The sequence below is a fragment of the Haliotis asinina genome, chromosome 8, assembly GCF_037392515.1.
Source record: "Haliotis asinina isolate JCU_RB_2024 chromosome 8, JCU_Hal_asi_v2, whole genome shotgun sequence".
Taxonomy (NCBI): domain Eukaryota; kingdom Metazoa; phylum Mollusca; class Gastropoda; order Lepetellida; family Haliotidae; genus Haliotis; species Haliotis asinina.
In genome coordinates, this window is record NC_090287.1 from 28176323 (window position 1) to 28196852 (window position 20530).

The following is a 20530-nucleotide window of genomic DNA, read 5'->3' on the forward strand; positions in this document are numbered from 1 at the left end:
CTGGACTAAAAGGATTAGGTACTTAACAATGTTGCTTTAGACATCCACTTTGTGACTCACAATTTTGAATAATTTCATGGTATATCTAAATATTTGCTAACTAAAGGGATAAATGAGCAATATATTCTCTCCCCACCTGGCTTGACATATGATAGGCTGTAGATTAAACTATGCCTAAAGGATCTAACAATTCATTCTCCCAGCAAATTGTTTAACATGATCATATAGGTACTTTTTAACCAATAACCAAACTATTATAAAGACCAAAAAACATTGTATCACCACATTGCACCACATCACAAAAGGCTGAACCTTTACTGTTAGCTAAGGGATTAAATCCAGTACATTCTATCACCACATTGCTCCACATCACAAAAGGTTGTATCTCTATTGTTAGCTAAATGAATAAATCCAGTACATTCTTTCACCTCATTGCTCCACATCACAAAAGGTTGTATCTTTACTGTTAGCTGAAGGATTAAATCCAGTACATTCTATCACCAAATTGCACCTCATCACGAAAGGTTGTATCTTTACTGTTAGCTAAAGGATTATATCCAGTATATTCTGTCATCACATTGCAAAATGTACCTTTACTGTTAGCAAAAGGATTAAATCCAGTACATTCTATCACCAAATTGCACCACACTGTAAAAGGTTGTATCTTTACTGTTAGCAAAAGGATTAAATCTAGTACACTCTATCACCACACTGCAAAAGGTTGTATCTTTACTGTTAGCAAAAGGATTAAATCCAGTGCATTCTATCACCACATCACAAAAGGTTGTACCGTTACTGTTAGCTAAATGATTAAATCTAATACATTCTATCACCACAATGCTGGACTAGACAATCCACTGATTCAAATCATCAGCATCACACCATGTACTTGAGACATAATAACAAGAAACCTGCTGACCCTTAAAATCAGTATCAATAGATAATCCGACACATCGATGTGCTGACCCATCAACCTTCGCTTATTTTTTTGTCGTGATCAGTCATCAGATATAGAGTATAGGTTGCTGAGAGCCTGCATTCTTATCCTGTATGTGGATAAGTGACTTAAAGTGAAACTATCTGGTATGGTTACCATGGAACAACCTGATTTTATTATCACAATATCATTAAATCTAACTTGTTATTTAAAATGTAACAAAATATCTATATACTGTATTTCTCAGTGCAACTTGATTTTTGTAAAGAAGCATAACACTTTGTTATAGTTACACTATAATATTTACAAAATATATAACTATTGATAACTGATTGTACATACATCAAGTCCTCTAGTTGTTTCCAACATTTCAACAATGCAGTTTTAAATAAATATATTTCAGTGACTGTTTCTTATTTGACAAGAATAAATCAGGACTATTGTAATGGTATTATAAAATATGAACTGGAAGTTACTTTCCCCCCACAAAGTTTTAACTTGATCAATTTTAAGACATGTAAGAGTTATCTCCCTTACACTATACCCTACAGTTTCTTTGCGTTTTCTGACAGACTCGAGAACAGTGGATAACCTAGCTAATTGACAATACTATAGCTACAATATGAACAACAATTTTTTTAGTTTATTTAGAGAGGCTAGGTTTAGATGCATTTGGAATTTATCAAAATCAAGTATTCACTTTGGGACTTTGGGACAAGTAGAATTTGGAAAGTCGTAGAGAATCTCATGCAAGTGTCCACTGATATCAATTATGTCAACACAAGTAGATACATTTACAAATATCAGGTCTTGCCAAAGATATGTTTACCTTGGTCAATGAGTGTTGATATAATCGATACCAGTAGGCATGAGGGTGAGATTCTATTTATCATAAAAAAATCATTCTTCATTAGTTTTCAATGATAAATGTACGTCTCTCCACACCATACTACTGTTAGATTTGCAGTGCAGCAATATCATAGCCTCGTGAAGTAAAGTTCATGATGTCATAGCATTGTCAGGGCATTGTACAAAATCAACTGTCAAAACAATATCTTTTAAGAGATATCATACGATCTCACACAAGTGATATCACCTGCAGGACACAGTTTGGATGATAAAAAATATCACCATGATCAGTACATATGGAGACAAGTTTGCATCTCAGTGCTAATAAATGGGTGGATGGGAGAACGTGATTATAATTGTTTGGAAAGTGTAAAGCATGTCCTGAACTTTGATGGAAAAACAGTTAACAATACACAATGGCTTAAGCTAACTTTCACTGAAGAATATTGAAATATGACAATCTTCATTGTATTGAGTTGTATTGATACTGATCATTTGCATTTCTTCCAAGAAGGAACAGTTCTAGATTAAGCTGATTTGAACATGCTATTTTAAAACCTATGTTTGCATAAATAGTTGCCTTTTCATTTGGAACAAAACTGTTTTGAAATCAAAATAATAATTATCATAAAAGGATTTTATGCTTTGTGACTTCAGTGTGTGATTTGGAGAGGTGTATAAGTAAGATGCATTACCAAAGAACACAATGACTTCTTATGAGACATGATGCAGTATGATCTTTACCATTAACACTTATTTTATGCATCTTGGAATCATGCTTCTGAGACTTATGCATGAATGATCTTAACCATCCAGACATATTCCTTGAATTTCACTGTTCAGACCGCATAAGTACCCTTGAACTTAAACACTGAGACATCAGTGATACATCCTTGTGTTTCTCCATCCTTACTTGTTTGATGCATCCTGAGCTTTACCCTTACAATGACATGCATCCTTAAACTTCACAGTCTAGACTTTCTGATTGATGCAGACTTAATCTAGACTTATCATTTGATGCATCGTTGAACTTGGGCATCCAAGCTTATCCCATTTAGTATCCTTGAACTTTGGCATCCACACTTATTGCTCGAAGCATACTTGAACTTTGGCATCCTGGCTATTTTTTTTATGCATCCTTGAATGTAGGCATCCAGGGTCATCCCTGTAGACATCATTGAACTTTGGCATCATACAAAGATCAGGAACAGTAGCACCATACTTGCCATGTCACATATTTCCTCTCACCCAAAGTATTTCTTGTCTGGTACTATTCAGGAGATATTCATTCATGTCACAGTCAGTGTTCTGAACAGTTGGGTGACTTAAACTCTGATAATTGGCACCTCTTGCACCTGTCATAGCATTGTCCTCTGTACCCTGTTTCTAGAGATTATAGGGCAGAAGCAGTCTAGTTACCATACTTGTCTCCCAGTGTATTTCGAGGTAAAGTAGGTTGTCATGCATATATACAGTGACAATTTAGGGATTGATCTCCGGGGTCTCCTTGTGGTCTCATTAGGAAGTCAGTTCAGGTTAAGATGTGTGACCAAGCAGAACCTGAGTCACCACTGCCTGATGGTAAGTCCCATACGTGAATAGTTACCAGCCATCATGATAACGATTAAACATGATCTGTGGTATAAAGTAACTTCCATTCACTTTTGTACAGCTGTAGTCATTATGTTGTATCAGATTAAGCTGTGTGACTGAGTGTAACTTGAGTCACCATTGCCTGATGGCAAGTCCCAGATGTGAATAGTTACCAGCTAGTATGATCATGATTAAACATGACCTGTCGTATAAAATACCTTCCATTCACTGTTGTACAGCTGTAGTCCAGCCCATACAAGGTATAGTTGAGGCTGGTTAGAAGAGACAGGTCTTCACATTTTGGGGTGTTTTTTAGTGAATTATTTTCTTCTCTGATGTCGCCTTATTATGTAACATTGGGACTGGAAACTGCAAAGATTTTCACTATATTTTGCTTTTTCTAATCTCTAATGGGAGATAACTCTTTATCACTGCATCAGCAAGTTAGAATGACCTGTCATCATGTTTTTGGGTACCCAAATGGTCCCACAACAGCATCTATATATCTATGGTTATAAAGAAGGGACTCCAAAAGATTTGTTTTTTCTTTATGTTTAAGGCTGCAGTCAAAAAATATTCCAGCTATACAAAATGCCCACCAGTAAACACTGAAAGCTAGACCAGATGAGATGAACCTGTGATTGATGTTACAACCCACTCCATCTGGATACAGTTATACACAACCAAGCAAGTTGATTAAGTCTCACTGTGTGGTTTGAGTCAGGTCTATCATGAACCTCCAATGACACACAGCATATCAGAATAAAAGAATTGTGGGAAAGAACAAAACAACAAACACCAGACACTGGGACAGAACATTTTATGTGGATCCATGGATTTGCTGTTGGACAGTTTCTCATAGAAATATTCATATACATGTACACAGTGTACACACACAACCGCCCAAGGTGAGGGTCAAATCTGTTCAAGATCAAGTCTGGTCAAGGTCAACTGGTGGAAAACACTAAACCTAATTGTTGAGATTTAATCTCTGAGTGTAGCTTTGTTTCATCTTTCCACTTAACTACTGGAATCTGCAGATAGAAAACCACTCAATTTGTAATATTTGTAACTAATCTCAGATTGCAATGACCTTGACCCTTGACCTCTGACCAAATTTCCATCACAGTTGGACGGTATTGCATGCCGGCAAAACTTGCATCAGAGTTACTTTCAACTCATAGATGATGGATACAACTGATGAAATTCTATTTAATGTGACCCCACAATTCCTGTCCCTCACAGCCATGCTGTCTCTTCCTACCTCCTTTTTATCACGCTAGAGAGTAGAAAAGGGAGACAACTTGGCTAGAAAGAAATATTTTCAGTTGAACGCCATGCTGCAAGACATTAGGAAATTTACAACAATTATAAAAATATATAAACCTTTGTATTTATCACTCTTACTATTCTGTGAAAAAATCAACAACCAACACTACAAGCAGACCTCAAGATAAGTCTCTTAATCTTGAGGCTCAAATCAAAGAGGTTTGAAAGAAACTTGTAAACAATTTTCATGAAGTAAACCTGATACTCTAGTACAACACTCACTCCAAGTGCATCTCTTCATGTACCTACCCTGTTTTGTCAAACAGGCTTAGTATTTGATCATACAAAACATTCATACAACTCCTTAACAATGAAGTGAATAGGTTTACCCATGTAATCATACAACTTGTATATAGACAATCACTGAGCTGTGTGCGTCCTACCCAACAAGACAATGTCGCATAAATGAAATGCTTTTAAATGCTCTCTTGGCCAAGATTAAATGTATCATATCACTGACAATAAAACCACTGAAATGGTCAAAATGTATAACCAAAGGATGAGATTTCTTCAAGTAATATTAACAATCAATATTGGGCAGAGATATATAATGATATACATAATTCTGAACATTGTTTTACAAGTCTGTACTTAAAATATTTACATCATATTTGCCCTTCTTATGTATTTCTGATTTGGGAAATATTCAAGTGAGAAGTTGATATATTTATGTTCAACATTTCATAACATTGTTTCTCTGGTTTAGTGTAATACATATGGATTGTATATTCTACACTCAAAATCACATTTGATTCATCATTCTTGATCTATTTGATAACACCCCTTTCCCTTGTAGTAAGTATTGATTAAAGGGGGGACTAGGCTAGAGGAAATTGTCAAGTTTTGATCAAATCAATAGGTTCAAACACTTCGTTAGTTTTAAGATATATATATATATATATCTCAATTAAGTATCATAGGCTGAGTCAGCGTTTCAGTTCTATGAATATTTCACAAAGACACTAACTTTGAAAATTCAGGAAGGCAAGGATTATTGAAGGATGCAGAATATTTTGCAGGTAAAATGTCTTGACTTCAGAACAAGTCAAGACAAAGAATTTGTTTTAAAGCATGTTATTTTCAGAACATAATACCCACTGAATGATTTGGTTTGAGTATAACTGGAGAATTATATTTTATTTGCAGCCTCTCCACAACGAGTAGAGTAAGGTTGGTTTCTCAAAACATCCAGATCATACATGAAAGCAGACAATGAAGCATAGTCCCCCAATAACTGGTCCTTATGAAATCTGAAAAACAACTACATTCCATGAGTTGTCTGTCATTTAAAATCCGTTTCTTTACTCGAAAACACCGACCACATTTCTCAATCTGTAGCTTCAGGACAAGAAACTGACAAAGTCGTATAAATCTTATAAAAACTACTGGTACAAAGATCTACGTTAACTACGTTTGGACGGCTACGATGTCAATTGTAGTTTGTCGAAAACACTGTGTACTTTGAAACCTTTAAGTAATATGTACAGGGCCAGTCTTCAATATATACAAACGAAAGGTGAAGGGTTTGGCACTGGTTACTACAAGCTCGCATCCCTTTGTAATGTCATCATTACCTCCCCACGATTGCATGCTGGGTAACAGAAGTGCTTGTATATCTTTCAGTAATGCTTCCTGAACACAAATTTGAACCACCAATTCATCTGTTTTGAGTGTGTAATTCTGAGGTTAGTGTCAAAATTTTGAGGGAATGTATCTATTAGAGACTCTCTCCTGGTGCTATGTTTATCTCTATTGTTGTCTTTCTACTTACAGCAAAAATTAACCAAGAAATTGTCAATAGAGATCTTAGCCCCAAGATGACTGTAATCTGAAGTTGACCATACAGTCTTCTTGTTAGATCACTTCATGGCACCAGGTAAATGGTTGGAGATGTACTTCTTAAATTACACATTTAGCAAACGTCCTTAAGTCACTTTGAGTTTATTATAAAATTTGACTATTACTGAGAGGAAAAGCCCTCCATAAACTACAAGATATGTTTTTATACATGCTGCAAATGCAACACATGTACTGATCCGTATATATTCCACTAAATGTCAATCTTGGCAGATGTCAATGACCTTTGGCTTGATATCAGACACAAAATAATTAACTTACTCATAACATATGAAGTCTCTTTTCCACAGCCCCATCCTAAAACAAAACCCTTGACAATACCCTCTGCAAGACAACTGAAACATATAATAAGTTGTTCACTGGTCATGAAGGGACCATGGGTTAAGGTACACTTGATGTTTGTTTAGGTTCCCTGAACCTGAAAGGGTGAGGGGAACATAAACAAACATTGAGGGTAGCTCAACTCATGGTCACTACGAGACCGGTGAACAATGTATTTATCTTACTGAACACCTCAATGTTAATTTTGAACTGTTTGAAGCATGATTATGAGATCGTACACTTCAACCAACCTGTGTGAATCAAATGATTCAAATCTTGCATCTTGCTCTTTCTTCCCCTGTAGACATTGTCTTAGTAAAGTCGTCACAATGTAATTCCCTTTATTGATATTCACAGGGACTACATTTGAACATTTTGTTGATATTTATTTATTGGAAAGAGAGTCAAATGTTTTGTAGCCATCGCTATATTATTTGGACAACACAAGAAAAACAGACTTAGAGTTATCTTCCTTCCATTAATTTCCAATTGCAAAACACAGGCAATTTTCATGCATCACACGTCATTTAATGTTGACTGAGATAAAAAAGTAGCCACCACCAAATACCAAATGAGTTGCTATTGGCAGTGGGGTGCATTGCAATGCACCTCGCTTGTACACAGGGTACATTGAAAATAATAGAAGAGTCAGCCCAGTCAATTAAACAGCGACACTTATGTGTCAGGTAAGATAATACCAGATGAAAGCTGACAACTTATGCTCAAAAAAGCTCTCAAAAAGCCTCTTATTATAGCCAAGTGAATACAAATATTTCAGTGCAGAAACCAGTCATTCTTAATTGTGTCTTCAGGTGGGTACAAGGAAGGGACGTACCAGCATCTCACACAATACAGAATTAAATGTACGAATACTGATTAGGTGAGTTGATATGCTCCAGCGGCTAGCATATCTGCATACAAGTTCCTGCGAGTATTAGCGCCATAGGAAAGGGGCGTAAATGCTGACACTTAGGAGTGATCATGGTTTAACATTGTTAGCAGGCTGCTTATAACTGTATTTTGTGTTCAAACAGAAGTATCTTAACTTTATGAACAGTGCTGTACGAACTGACATTCCACAGGTTATTACACTGTAAGCATTCACAAATATGTAACTTTATCAAATTGTTTATTTCTGGGAAAATATGAATTTCTCAAAAGAAACAATCATTTTAAAAACATAAGGTCCATTACATTAACACCTTCAATACCCAAGCACAAATCATGATCAAGACTTTCATTGCACATATTTCACAATGTGGTGCCTTCCAGTTACACAGTGAGTAGCATATACCCCAATAGTCTTATCGCACACAATCTTCCAAACATCACAGCAGTGAAACACAGTCTACTTTCATAGTGCATAGGTCGTGGACTATTATATGAAATACAGCCATATTGTGAACTACACATGTAAGTCCTATATTTGATTGTGAAACCATTCTAAACAAAAAGATGTTGAGTTTTGATTTTTTTTAACCGCTATCACTTTTTTTTCTGAACATAATTTGCTATCAAAAAACAGAATTTAATAAAAATAAAGAAAACATTCTTAACCAAAGGGAAAAGGAAATTCAAGAATCAGATCGGCAACCAATTTGATTTTCTGTTTTGTTAACTGCCATTTTGTATGAGTTTTGGTTGCTTCCTGAAGTATTTCTAATTGCAAAAATAATGAAATATATAACAGAATCTGCTTACTAAGCAAAAATGAAGATTACCAATAAACCAACAAGTTTCTCCTTGGCAAAACAGATGGCACAAGATCAACATGAATCACCATGTTAACAAGAATTTGTAACATTTGTATCCTGCAACAATGGGGTGTTATTTTTCACAGATTCAACAACATAAAAGTTAATGTGCTCCTTTTACTCACAATGGCTTCACACCTTCAACAAGACTCTCTGATGTCAATGTTCTAATTTGTTCACACAACAAGCAACAGTAGAAACAAAATAACAGTGTCAGTTCTTCACTGGGAGCCCTTTGATGGCGTTCAACTGAAAACGTGGGACTGAAGATGTCCTCTTTACATTTGTTTAAGCCACAGCACCTTTCTGCCACATGGGAGTGATCTAAGAATGAATTCAATAAAAAAATCTGATTAAAGTGATTTCTTAAAAATCTATATTTAGCACTGATAAGTTCATCACTTTAAAAACCCAACAGCCTTTTTCAATATACACATCTTTACACACAGCATCATAGAGCTGGAACGATGAAGCTTGTCACGATACTCCATTCACAATGCAGTAAGTTCTTATTGCAATAAATAAGCATATTCACATATATCTCTGAAAGTCTTTCCATTCACGACTGTGAATGTTGCATAATGTTGTGTTGGAAATGTTCCCGCCATAACAAGGTAGCTTGTTAATTATACATATTGGACCAGCAAAAGAAGTGAGAAATATCATTAATGTGGGTACTTAGACAGAGCAGTGATACAAGACCTAGAGACAGAGACAGAGCATAAAATATTTTCAGACTCTCATGACAAGCATGAGGTACTGAGGGGCTATTCTAACCTTTATTCTTTACATATTTACTTGTCAAATGAAGTTTTCATGTGTATGAAGGCTTCAGTTAGTCAACCAAACAACTACCTTCAGTAAGTTTGTTCAGTTTATTAAATGGTCCTCTGGTACGTAGTATGGTACAAACTGAGTTCTGTTTGTACATATTATGTGAATGCATCATACCGTGACATTCTGCATCGTTGCATCTCTACAGTGCAGAGACCACAGTCAAGTCGATACTTCCCTTTAACTGAGTGAGGGTATTTTGATTCAGCGTCTTATTAACAGATAAACCATGTATACATTCTTATAGAAACAGGTATTAAAATTAACAATGTTTACATGAATCAACATGAGTTCATGCTTATTCGGTTAAATACCATTTCTCCTGTTTATGCCTGTTCGTATCTCAGCTTGTTTAGATCAAACATTCATCATTTTTTTTTTTGTTTACCTTTTTCTTTGAAACTCAAGTTTTTTGATTGTCACAAATATTCCATGGCTGCATTTACCATTCCTTATTTTTCACATTTCTGTTTTCTTTATGAAACATCAAAGTTTACTTTTAATAATCCTTCCTAATGACAAATTTTATACTTTTATCACTAGCTTCTCTCCTCATTTAGGACTAAAATTCCTCTTTTGTTTGTTTTCAACTTGCACTTAAAAATATACTACTAACCTTTCATGTCTATGGGAATATATTTTCAGCAAAGCAAATTTCCTGTGCTTTCAAAAACCATAAAGAAATTACACCACACCAACTAATGAACTATGATGTCCTGATTAACTGAAATAAACAGGGTGGTGCTTGTGTTCTGTCATTGTATTGAACAATGTTTTACAGTACACACACCAGTTTTTATATTCATCATTCCATAAAGAAGCCTGCTCTCAGCTATATTGTTCACATCTTAAAGGTGTTTTGTTACCTTGTTTGACAAGTGTCCCCAGTAGAAGAAGTGAAAGAATTGTCAACAAGATGTTACACATCATGTTGAACGCTTTGTCTGTTGCCTACAGTGTCTCCAGCTGATGTTATCAACACATGTCAAGTGTTTGTCATCCCTCCTGTTAATAAGTGCAAGACACTCTTTTTTTCAGACTTAAATCAAGCAGTTTTATATCCAAGGATATATTTTATACATCATACATAATGCATTAACACATAAAAGGATTTAAAAGCTATTTATGTTTAAGCAAAATAAAGTGTATATTTTTTGCTGATCACTGAAACAAACTGTTAAAATACTTTCACAGGTTTTAAAATAAACAATGACTTCAAATCACTAATTTTGATTTTTCAAATATTATGTTCATAATTTTATTAAAACTATTAATTGTAAGTCATTTTGTAAAAGCCTGTTATGATTTAGCAGGCAGCAAATCAACTGGCACACGCAAAGTCAGCAACATATCAAGTAATTAACAAAGAACAAAAACAAGTATCAAACTGACATATGTTGTGTAACCATCACAGTATCATAGCAACTTGTTGGACATCATGTTTAGTGAATGATACCCAATTTCTTAGCTTCTTTTCAAAGCTACATTCACCACTTGGAATTCACAGCTTTCAAGAACACTTTCAGCAGCATCAATGATTAGAGTGGAGATTTGAAGATTATTGTGATGTCATTTCATGGACCCTTAGGGCCTCTTTCTCAAACCTTTTAATCCTTTAAAATTAACTCTCTACATTTAACGCTGACTTACAATGACTGAAAGTTTATAAAGTTACAGAAAAAGTCTAATGACAGATCAAGAACAAAGTTCTGTTCACAAAACTTTCTTAACACAATAACAGCCACACAAGTCAGACTCGTTGAACTGGCCCTACTAACACACTAATATTGGGAAGTATCGACCATATTGTGATCACATGATCTCCTGCTGTTGAACATTAGTGATGACTGGTGAAACAAATGAAGCACAAATGATTTGGCACTCAATGACTGCACACACAATCGTGTTGTCTTTCTTACCACCAGCATAACAAATACACCTAGTTTCGCTACATAAAGCATCACCTCAGTAGCCCAAGCCTACAGTTCTGATTCTTTCTCTATATAAATGTGGGTGAAAACTTGGGCTAATGAGCTGATGGCACAACTGGCAAACTTAACAGATTATCAAAATCAGTAAAAAGATTGCCTGCTTAGAAACCAGCTCAGCCAATGTGATATGCTTCTGTGGTACAAAGGTATGCCTTACTCATCTTTTAAAAAAAATATAAAAAAAATACCACTATGCTTAAACTTCTAACATGCTGTTATAGGATTGGTAACGTATAAAACTTGCCATTTTTAACACAGGTACAAGGGATCATGTTTTCCCTTTTGAATGACTATACAAGTTGTCATGGTAGAGTTACCCCCCTTGCCCTGCCAGTGAGTCACAATGGAAACAAGGTGCCCTTTACCAGGGTTCATCAATCTTTCTCGGACTTCTTGTTCACTGGTATCTTTCACCATAACCAAACAGATTGCATGTGTGTTTTTGGAAATGGTTGCTAACCTAAATTCAAGAATTGTACATGTATGTTCAAAGATGAAAGGTGAAAACTAGTATTGCTATACAAATGTAAATGGAACTACAATGACATGATCCCAAGGACATATTGCTGATTCCAATCCTTTCATGTGACTAAATGGCCGGTAAGGGCAAGTAACTCCTCCACTTTGGTCATCCCTTCCTGCACACCAACTCAGTTCTCTAGGTATGCACGCACCACATGAATATCCATCCATTCACTGTATGTGTTAACTAGATCTAGAAACCCATGCGTGTCAGATATATCTACAAGTTATGATGAAAAGGCGAACAAGGGGGAGATAATCCTGTGCATATAAATTTGCGGGCGTGGTCATACCGCCTTGTGCCGGCCACCGCAGCAACGACAGTAGATGCCACATCTATGACAGGCAGTCAAGGGCCAGTAGCACCATAAACAGGGCACAAACAACGATAAAATTGTCAGTGCGGTCCATTTTTTGCAGTTGGAATCATCGCGAGGATCACACTCACAAGGGTGTCTGTATTCGCCATCAGCATCCGACATACAGTGGTATATCAAACATTTGGAACACGCTACACAAGTCACGCACTCAATAAACTTTTCGACACCATCTGGGGCGTCTTCACAACTGCCCCGTTGGTTATCGTCCAGAGAGAACACCTCATGGCAGTGTTTGCACCGTGATCGGTTGGTCAGCAACCTTCCTGATGTCCCACCAGGCTTGTGGCGAGTCTTGTGCTTCTTTTTGAGTGGTAGAGGGGGATGCTGAATAATCAAAGGCTGTGTCTTCATGCTAGTGGTCGACTCCCGTTTTGTAGGTGGTTTCGGCATTGGTTCTAAGTTAGGGTAGCTGTATTCATGAGGTGCCCCTGGCTTGCTTTTAGAAAATGTCACATAGGAGTCCTCTTTGCTCATTTCTACATTTGGGTCCGTGTCTAACAACAGTGTGTCGGACTTGCCGCTTAATGACGTAGGGTCGTCAGAACGAATCCAAACGTCATCCTGCCCACTAGAACTCTCGAAACTGTCTGATTTATGTGAACTTTTATCACTGGGCGGTGAGGACGCATTTTTATTGGTCCGATTCGGACCAGACATGTAGTGGACCAGATGGAGATGATGATGGTTGGCATGTGGGTGGGGGAACGGGAAGGCATCGGGGAGCCCCGATATCGGACTGCTAACGGGGGAACGAGGAGCTGGACTTGAGGTGGTGGTTGACGTTGTTGATGCTGACTGGGACGAGCTGTCCTTGCCCCCAGAGAGGGGCAGCTCCACGATCTGCAACATAAAACATGTCATCAGAACAGGGGACACTGGTCCAGTTCCACATTTCTCAACATCAGTAGAGGACACACTGAGTTTCACAGTATACACAATGAAACACATCATCAGTAAAAGGGACATCACCATAGCTCCACAAAGAGATAGCAATTAAATCTGCATAATAGAATACTGTGACAACAGTAAAATCAAACTGTGAAACCAGAATGTCAAACTAAATGTCAGTATCTGAATCATCCAACTAAAGCGGAAAAGAAAACTCACGACAAAGACTGTTGATGATGGCAATCTGCCCCCATCATTGACACCCCCCATATTTGACACTGCCACATACACCCACATCACCATGATGTCAGCGGGTCAATACACTACCTGAAATACTTCTTCTTCTCCCGTCATGGAATTGCCCATGCTGCCAGCTGAGCCTGAAATACATACAAAAATGTGAATGCCCTCTAAGTCTGTTGCTGTCATCATAGCATAGATGCATAAAACTTATGTGAAAGCTTTCAGCAAGTATCATGATAACAAGTGAAGGATTACAATCAGGGCAAATCTAACCCCAAACATACAACCATTGAACAAAGATGTCTGTGAAGGATGTCATTCTGTTCATTCAATCATTACATCTGCTGTTCAGAGTTCACTGTCACACCCAATATTCAAATTAGATGACAACTGTCTGAAAAGACAAATGAGGAGCACAAAGCCATCATGCCTTTCCACAACATTCTTACAGCTTCCAAGCAGTGGGGTAGCCATGTGATATAATACGTCAAACCCATTTATGTGATAGCGAAGGAATACTGCCAGAAGCAGCTTAAAACCACAATCACTCAGCCATTAAATTTCAACTTATGATGAGCATTGGTTGGTTGGGACAAATTCTAACAGAATATTCAATTATAATCATTTCTTTAATGAATAGATACTAGGTATGGATCCACAAAAAGTAACAAGAAAACAAGGTATGGATCCACAAACAGTAACAAGAAATCAATCTCACATTCGTCATTCCTTAAGCTTTTCGTTCACATGACATTAAGGTTCCTGCTCAGCAGTACATATTACCTAATGATGAAGAGAACTCATACTTCTGGCATGAAAAGTAAACACTTCCATAAGTGGGTAAACCCAACCCAACCCTAGTGAGAATGAAATCAAGGGGAGGGTGTCATACAGATGCACAGTAATGTGTTTTCTGTGAAACAACAATGAACATTTTGTCAGTAATCAACCTTTTTGTGATAAGCAACAGTTTTGAGCAAAATAGATGAGATCGAGAATGTGATCAAGTATGTGACCAAGCATGTGAACAAGGATGTGAACAAAGCCCCTCCCACCTGAAACTAACACAGGTTTGTCAGTACTGATCCTACCTTCTGTGAGCTCTGCAACTGCCCTCTTGATACCACGGTCAAACTTTTTGGCATCATCATACCTCTCAAACGTCAAACCAAACCTTTGTTCATCTGTCTTCCAATGATGAAATTTGGGATTTGCCTTTGTGTACTGAATGTCCTTCTTCAATACACAATCCAGTACAACCTGCAAACAGAGCATTACGATCATTACTTAGTTTACAGCTCACTCTTGTAAAATAGAGTGTTTGGTAGCATGAGCTTCACGGAACCTTGCATTCATGATTACTGCACTTATATCACGACATGGTATACAACAACCAGTCTTCGTGCCATTAACTTAATGCTTAGTACTAGACAAGGTAACAGGAACTCCCGTCTTTCATTGATCTTTTGGTATGACTAAGGCCAGGCCAAACATCCAAAAATAGCATGAAACTAAGGCCAAGACAAACTTCCACATGGTCCAGTGCACCATGAGATAAAGGCTGGGCTAGATATCCAATGCAAAAGAAAAGATACTTGATTGTCTTTGAAAGATTCTGAAGGAAGTATACTGACTTTGAATGAACTTTTTAAGTTGGATTCAAATACGTTCGTGTTGGAAAGAAAACTGCATGGTTTCTTTTTTGGTCAATTTTATATTAACTTGTACTTCTATCTTCACAAATTTAATCGCCAATAGTATGAGCCCAATATTCACTAAAACTTTTCTATTCCTGTGCTAAATATATATGTATATCACATGAGATTTCATTACTTATTTTAAAACTACAATTGTACACAAAAGAAAAGCTTTCAAAGTCATACTTTGAAAATCTTTGAAATTATGTGCCAATAGTTTTAGTTTTTGGACACAAAAACAATTATAAACTGCAGTCTAAGTAACCCTAGTCTCAGTACTCATCGTTACACATCACTACTGAGTCTAACAAAACCTTATGGGAGGTCGTGTCAGGTAACCTTTGAGACTGACCAATCTGAACACAGCTTACCAAATCGCGAAAGTGGACATTCGTCCATACCTTTTGAACCTTGGAAAGGTTTGTACCCAAACAATTTGGAATGCTATTTTTCATACGATCACTACTGGGTAATGCATATGGAGCACGCTACACTGCTGTCAACAGCGAGTAAACAGTCGCTGAAATTATCATTTTTGTCAATATTCAAGGATCCAAGCATGTGGAAATATTAGCTAATGATAACAATGTCCTCAAAAAGTCCTAATATACTGCATGTCAAATACCTGTGTTTTAAGCTGATTTTCGTTTATTGAAGAATCAGTGTCAGTGACTAGCGAATTTTGTAAGTCCTGCCAAACCCTAAACAGTAGCCTTTGTCTGATTGGTTAAATCTGTTCGGCCTTCTCATGCTTGGTTGGACGGTCATAGGTTGCTCAAAGGTTACCTGATGTGACCTTCCATAAGGTTTTGTTAGAGTCAGTAGTGGAGTGTAACAGTAAGTACTGAGAATATGTTTACTTAGACTGTTATAAACTGCAAACTATATATGCCTTGTTTATGTTTATGATCCTGAATACCCAAGAGGAGAATTGTGAGTATCAGGTACTGGAAACAAGAATTGAAGCATTATTTTTCATAACTATTTTTAACTTAATTTTTTTAAGGATTTTATCTCTCATCAGTAGAACATCCAAGAAAACATATATGTGAGGATGTTTAAAATAACTCCACGACTAACCTGGAGAACATGACTTAGTGGCAAGAAACTTTTTGTGGAGACATGCATTGGTGTATATTCCTTCAGGCAAGTAATAATTGTTTTTGCCTGTAAGAACATTGCAAAAGTAGCTGATATCGTTCAGCTTCAAGATAATGCTGTCATGTGGATGATATCTGAAATCATCGACATTGATATCAAACATACTATAGCCTAACATTCTGGAGGACTTACAAATGATCACATTCAACAGCATCTGGTTCATATGGCAGTCTGACTGTTGAACACATTCAACACCATCTGGTTCTTATGGCAGTCTGACAGTTGAACAAATTCAACGTCATCTGGTTCATATGGCAGGCTGACAGTTGAACGCATTCAACAGCATCTGGTTCACATTAAAGACTAACAGAACACATTCAACAGTGTTGGCTTTATGTGTTAGATGAATTTTTTTAACAATTTGTTCCCTTAAAATCACTAAGCTCTTACAAGGGTCTTGCAAGAACTGTTAGCTTTAATAAAGACAAGGCTTTTTTGAAAACTAAGCTTTTATATGAACAATGCTCTTGTGAGAGGTAACGTTTTATATAAAGAAGGCTCTTCTTCACAACAGTACTTTCATGAGAACCAAATGATTATGTAAACCTGACTCTTATAAGATCTAAGCTCTACTATAGACTGAGCTCGGGTAAGAACAAAGCAAATATGTAGTTCTGTGCTCTCACAGGTGCATAAGACCATATCTCTCATGGACTGATCCCTCAATGCATGAACACCTGAAGCAGCTTTTGAAGATGCTGCATGACTGTCTGACAAAACCAACAGAATCCCTTTCAATGAGCAGACAGCTGGTCACAACCGCTGAGACTTCCTTCATCAGGACTAGGACAACTGATTAATCCATTGATTTCTCCCAGTCCAGCTGGACACAGCTACCTGTCATTGCAGTTGGTTCATCTTCACTACAGCATGCAACTGATGCTGGTTGGTGTGGTCACATGACCTTCAGGGGATCATGTGACTTGCAAGCATGGCAAATGTGAGAGACTTGTCTTCTCCAGGTACACACATTATGGTCAGTTTCTGAAAAAGACTACAGGACTAGGTGCTGATGGATCGAGAGCCCGGGGATATGTTATGGGGCCATCAGAGTTAAATGCATTGACAAAACATGGGAGAGAGGAAGACTGACATATTCCTCCTGGTATTGGATGTCCTTGTGTTGGATATGAAGAACAAAAGTGCAGGAAATAAAGCATACATGTATGTTTGGTAGATGTAATAGAACATATCTGTCTTACAACATAGACATGGTACATTCAGTGAATGTGGCAGAACACATCTGACTCACACAGTACACATGGTACATTCAGCTGATATAAAAGTGATAATTGCAAACCATTTTCATTATTACTGTAATTTCTAGTGTCTGCACTGTTTTTTTTTTCAAATTGAAAATAATATACACAAGGAGAAAATGATTATTTCTATCTTCATATTTGACAGGTTTGATGACAGATGTTCAATGGATGAACAGGTCATCGAACTGTTTCCTATCTACATACAAAATGAATACACCATTATAACACTGGCCTGACTTTATGATCTGTAACAATCAATACAGATCTACATGCAGCTAAACAACTGTGGACCTTTTTTCAGCGACGTGCTATCAATACAGAGATATAACATTTCCATGCAGCTGTCAGCATTGTATAGGTGAATGAACAATGATCATAGCCAATCAAATGACAAATCTGCACATAAAAGTTCCTGTACTTCCTGGTTGAAAGTAAAACACAAGTTGTCAATTCCACAGTGTAAAGCCATTGATGCTGCAGCTGACAGATAGGCAAATGTATTCAAGTAACCATGGTAACACTTATTCATGAAAATATAATGGTCTGTGTATTCACTTGAAAATGTAGGATGAAAATGAAAAGATCCACGTAACAACTCTGAGATCTGAAAATTCCTCATTTGTGTTAAAATATTCTTGAATAAAAAATCAACTTAAAAACCTACCTGTCCTTCCTGATTTTTATTTTATGGGAAAATATTCAAGTGGGCAAAATCAACCTTGCATTTGAGAATATAAAACCTTCATAGCAGCATCAACACACTGTTGTGTAGCTGCTTCCAGTAGTCAATACCGGTCAAATGCTGTTGGCCTTCCATGATGCCATGCCACAAGCTTAACATGTGTACCCCAATCAGAAACAATATGCAAAGCCTCTTTTTATTTTTTTCTTCGTTTTTAATTTTCTTATTGTTAAATTGTACTCAGCAATATTCCTGTTACATAGCATCCGTCTGCAAATAATCAACTCTTCACCAGACAATCCAGTGATCAAGAGAACAGATCTAAGCAATTGGGATATATGAAGCTGACCAGTCTGCGTTTTATCATATTATCACTAGAAGCAAATTATAAGTCAGATCAGGGGTTAAACTATCAAATTTTAGCCTCCTGGATAGACATTCTATCCTCAATACCTTAGGAAGAACTGACGATTTGTCAACCAAGCCAGCAAGGATGACCACTCGATCCAGTTAGCTGCCTCTTATGACAAGCATAGTTGCCTTTTGTGGCAAGCCTGGGATGCTGCTGACCTGTTCTACCATGGATCTTCATGGGTCGGGAAGGGTTGCAAATCATAAGCATTCATTAATATGACACTGTTAATTCATAACAAATGCAACTTTTAAAGACAAGTTCTCACAATCATCAGCTGTACATATCACTTCACTATCATGCAAACAATAGTGAAAACCATATGCATGGAGTTAGACTCATTTAATTAATGGCCGTTACACTACGACTATAAATCTTAATATCGACCCTATGTAGTCAAAGGTGAAACAGGATTCTGTGAAATATGATTACTCACAGGTTGCATCATGTTCATTTACCAGGACTAATATAGGTAGTTTGAGTATTCTTATGCAAATTAATGCAATTAACAATAACTGGAGGTGATCACTATTGCCTCATATTTCCAGCTGTCTCCAGGGTATAGCGGTTAGAACCTTTGCCTGGAGACATTAAGGCTCTGGTTTGATCCCCAGTAGCATCATACCAATGGGTGATAAAATATGGGGTACTTGTTAGTCGCTGTCTGGCATTCATCATTAATGATGAAGGACTGGTCGGCTCAGGTCAGTAAAATGTGTCTGAGTGGGGTCATGCACGTCATCAAATGAGTGTAATAATATAAAGCAGGACGTTCAACCCCCTTTTCACCTCACTTCATATTTGAGTTTTGGAAGTTGATGGTCAGAAAGAGAACCAAGAAGCCATGTCACATTTGATTTGCACCCTTAGGCGCAGCCTTGCCACAATCAACATAATCAAATTAATATGTGACACTCATTCAACATTAAACCGTGTTACTGGGAAACAAATTGTACACCCAGACTGCAAATTCCAAAAAATGATACATCTTTCATCCTCTTCATTACAGCTCATCCTTACCTTACTGAATCCTATCAAAACTCTTCTGCATCACATTCCGATTCTTTTGTGTCCTAACTCCAATACATCCCAACCTCATGTATATGCTATTCAAATCCATCTATGTATCCCAATATTCCCATCCTTACCCTTGTGTACCTCTATCATAACCACTTCTATGATAACCACCTTCCCATCCTTACCTTTATGTACCTCCATCCTTGTCATCCTGAATCCCAACCTTACAGTTCTGTATCCCAACCTAACCCTTTTTATACCCCATCTTAACCTTGTATCTCATCTAAATCCTCTTGTATTCCCATCTATACACATCTTTACTACCACTACCCTCCAACATCTGAATCTAACTCTCCTTTATCACATCCCACCATGTTAACTACAAAAATCTAAGGTCTCTGACATAGAAGGCTTTGCTTTTAACACTGGTACATTCACTTACACTAAGTTACAGTACTCCCTACAGGCAACTGAGCCATTCACCTTCAGCTAGTCTGGTGACTCACTACTTTATAATTAGATGGCCTCACCATAGGTATCAACAGCCATTCATGTGGTGCATACATTACCCCTAGTCTACCAACAGACAGCAAGTATTTAACTTTTCCATAATTGAAGACACAATTATATTGCAATTGATGGGCATTAGATTTGCTCTGCTGTCTGCTATACGGTCTACCTTGTTTGTTATTTAAGTAAAACAGGTATATACTAGTTGCAGAATGGACAAATATGTATGGTCCTACATCCATGTTAGCAATATCAAGCAACATCACTTTACAAGCTTCACATATTGTACTT

At 37.0% G+C, this 20530-nt stretch overlaps 1 protein-coding gene across 1 annotated transcript in view; it reads right to left on the reverse strand.

Annotated features, from left to right (window-relative positions):
• Positions 1 to 4184: 4184 nt before the first annotated feature.
• LOC137293515 (sprouty-related, EVH1 domain-containing protein 2-like) overlaps positions 4185 to 20530 on the reverse strand; it is a 48209-nt gene continuing 31863 nt past the window's right edge. The window contains exons 3-5 of the mRNA XM_067824116.1: positions 14590 to 14758; positions 13583 to 13635; positions 4185 to 13207 (exon numbers count right to left, since the gene is read on the reverse strand). Of these exons, the coding sequence (XP_067680217.1) occupies positions 12275 to 13207; positions 13583 to 13635; positions 14590 to 14758 (1155 nt within the window). The 3' untranslated portion in view covers positions 4185 to 12274. The remainder of the gene's footprint in view (positions 13208 to 13582; positions 13636 to 14589; positions 14759 to 20530) is intronic.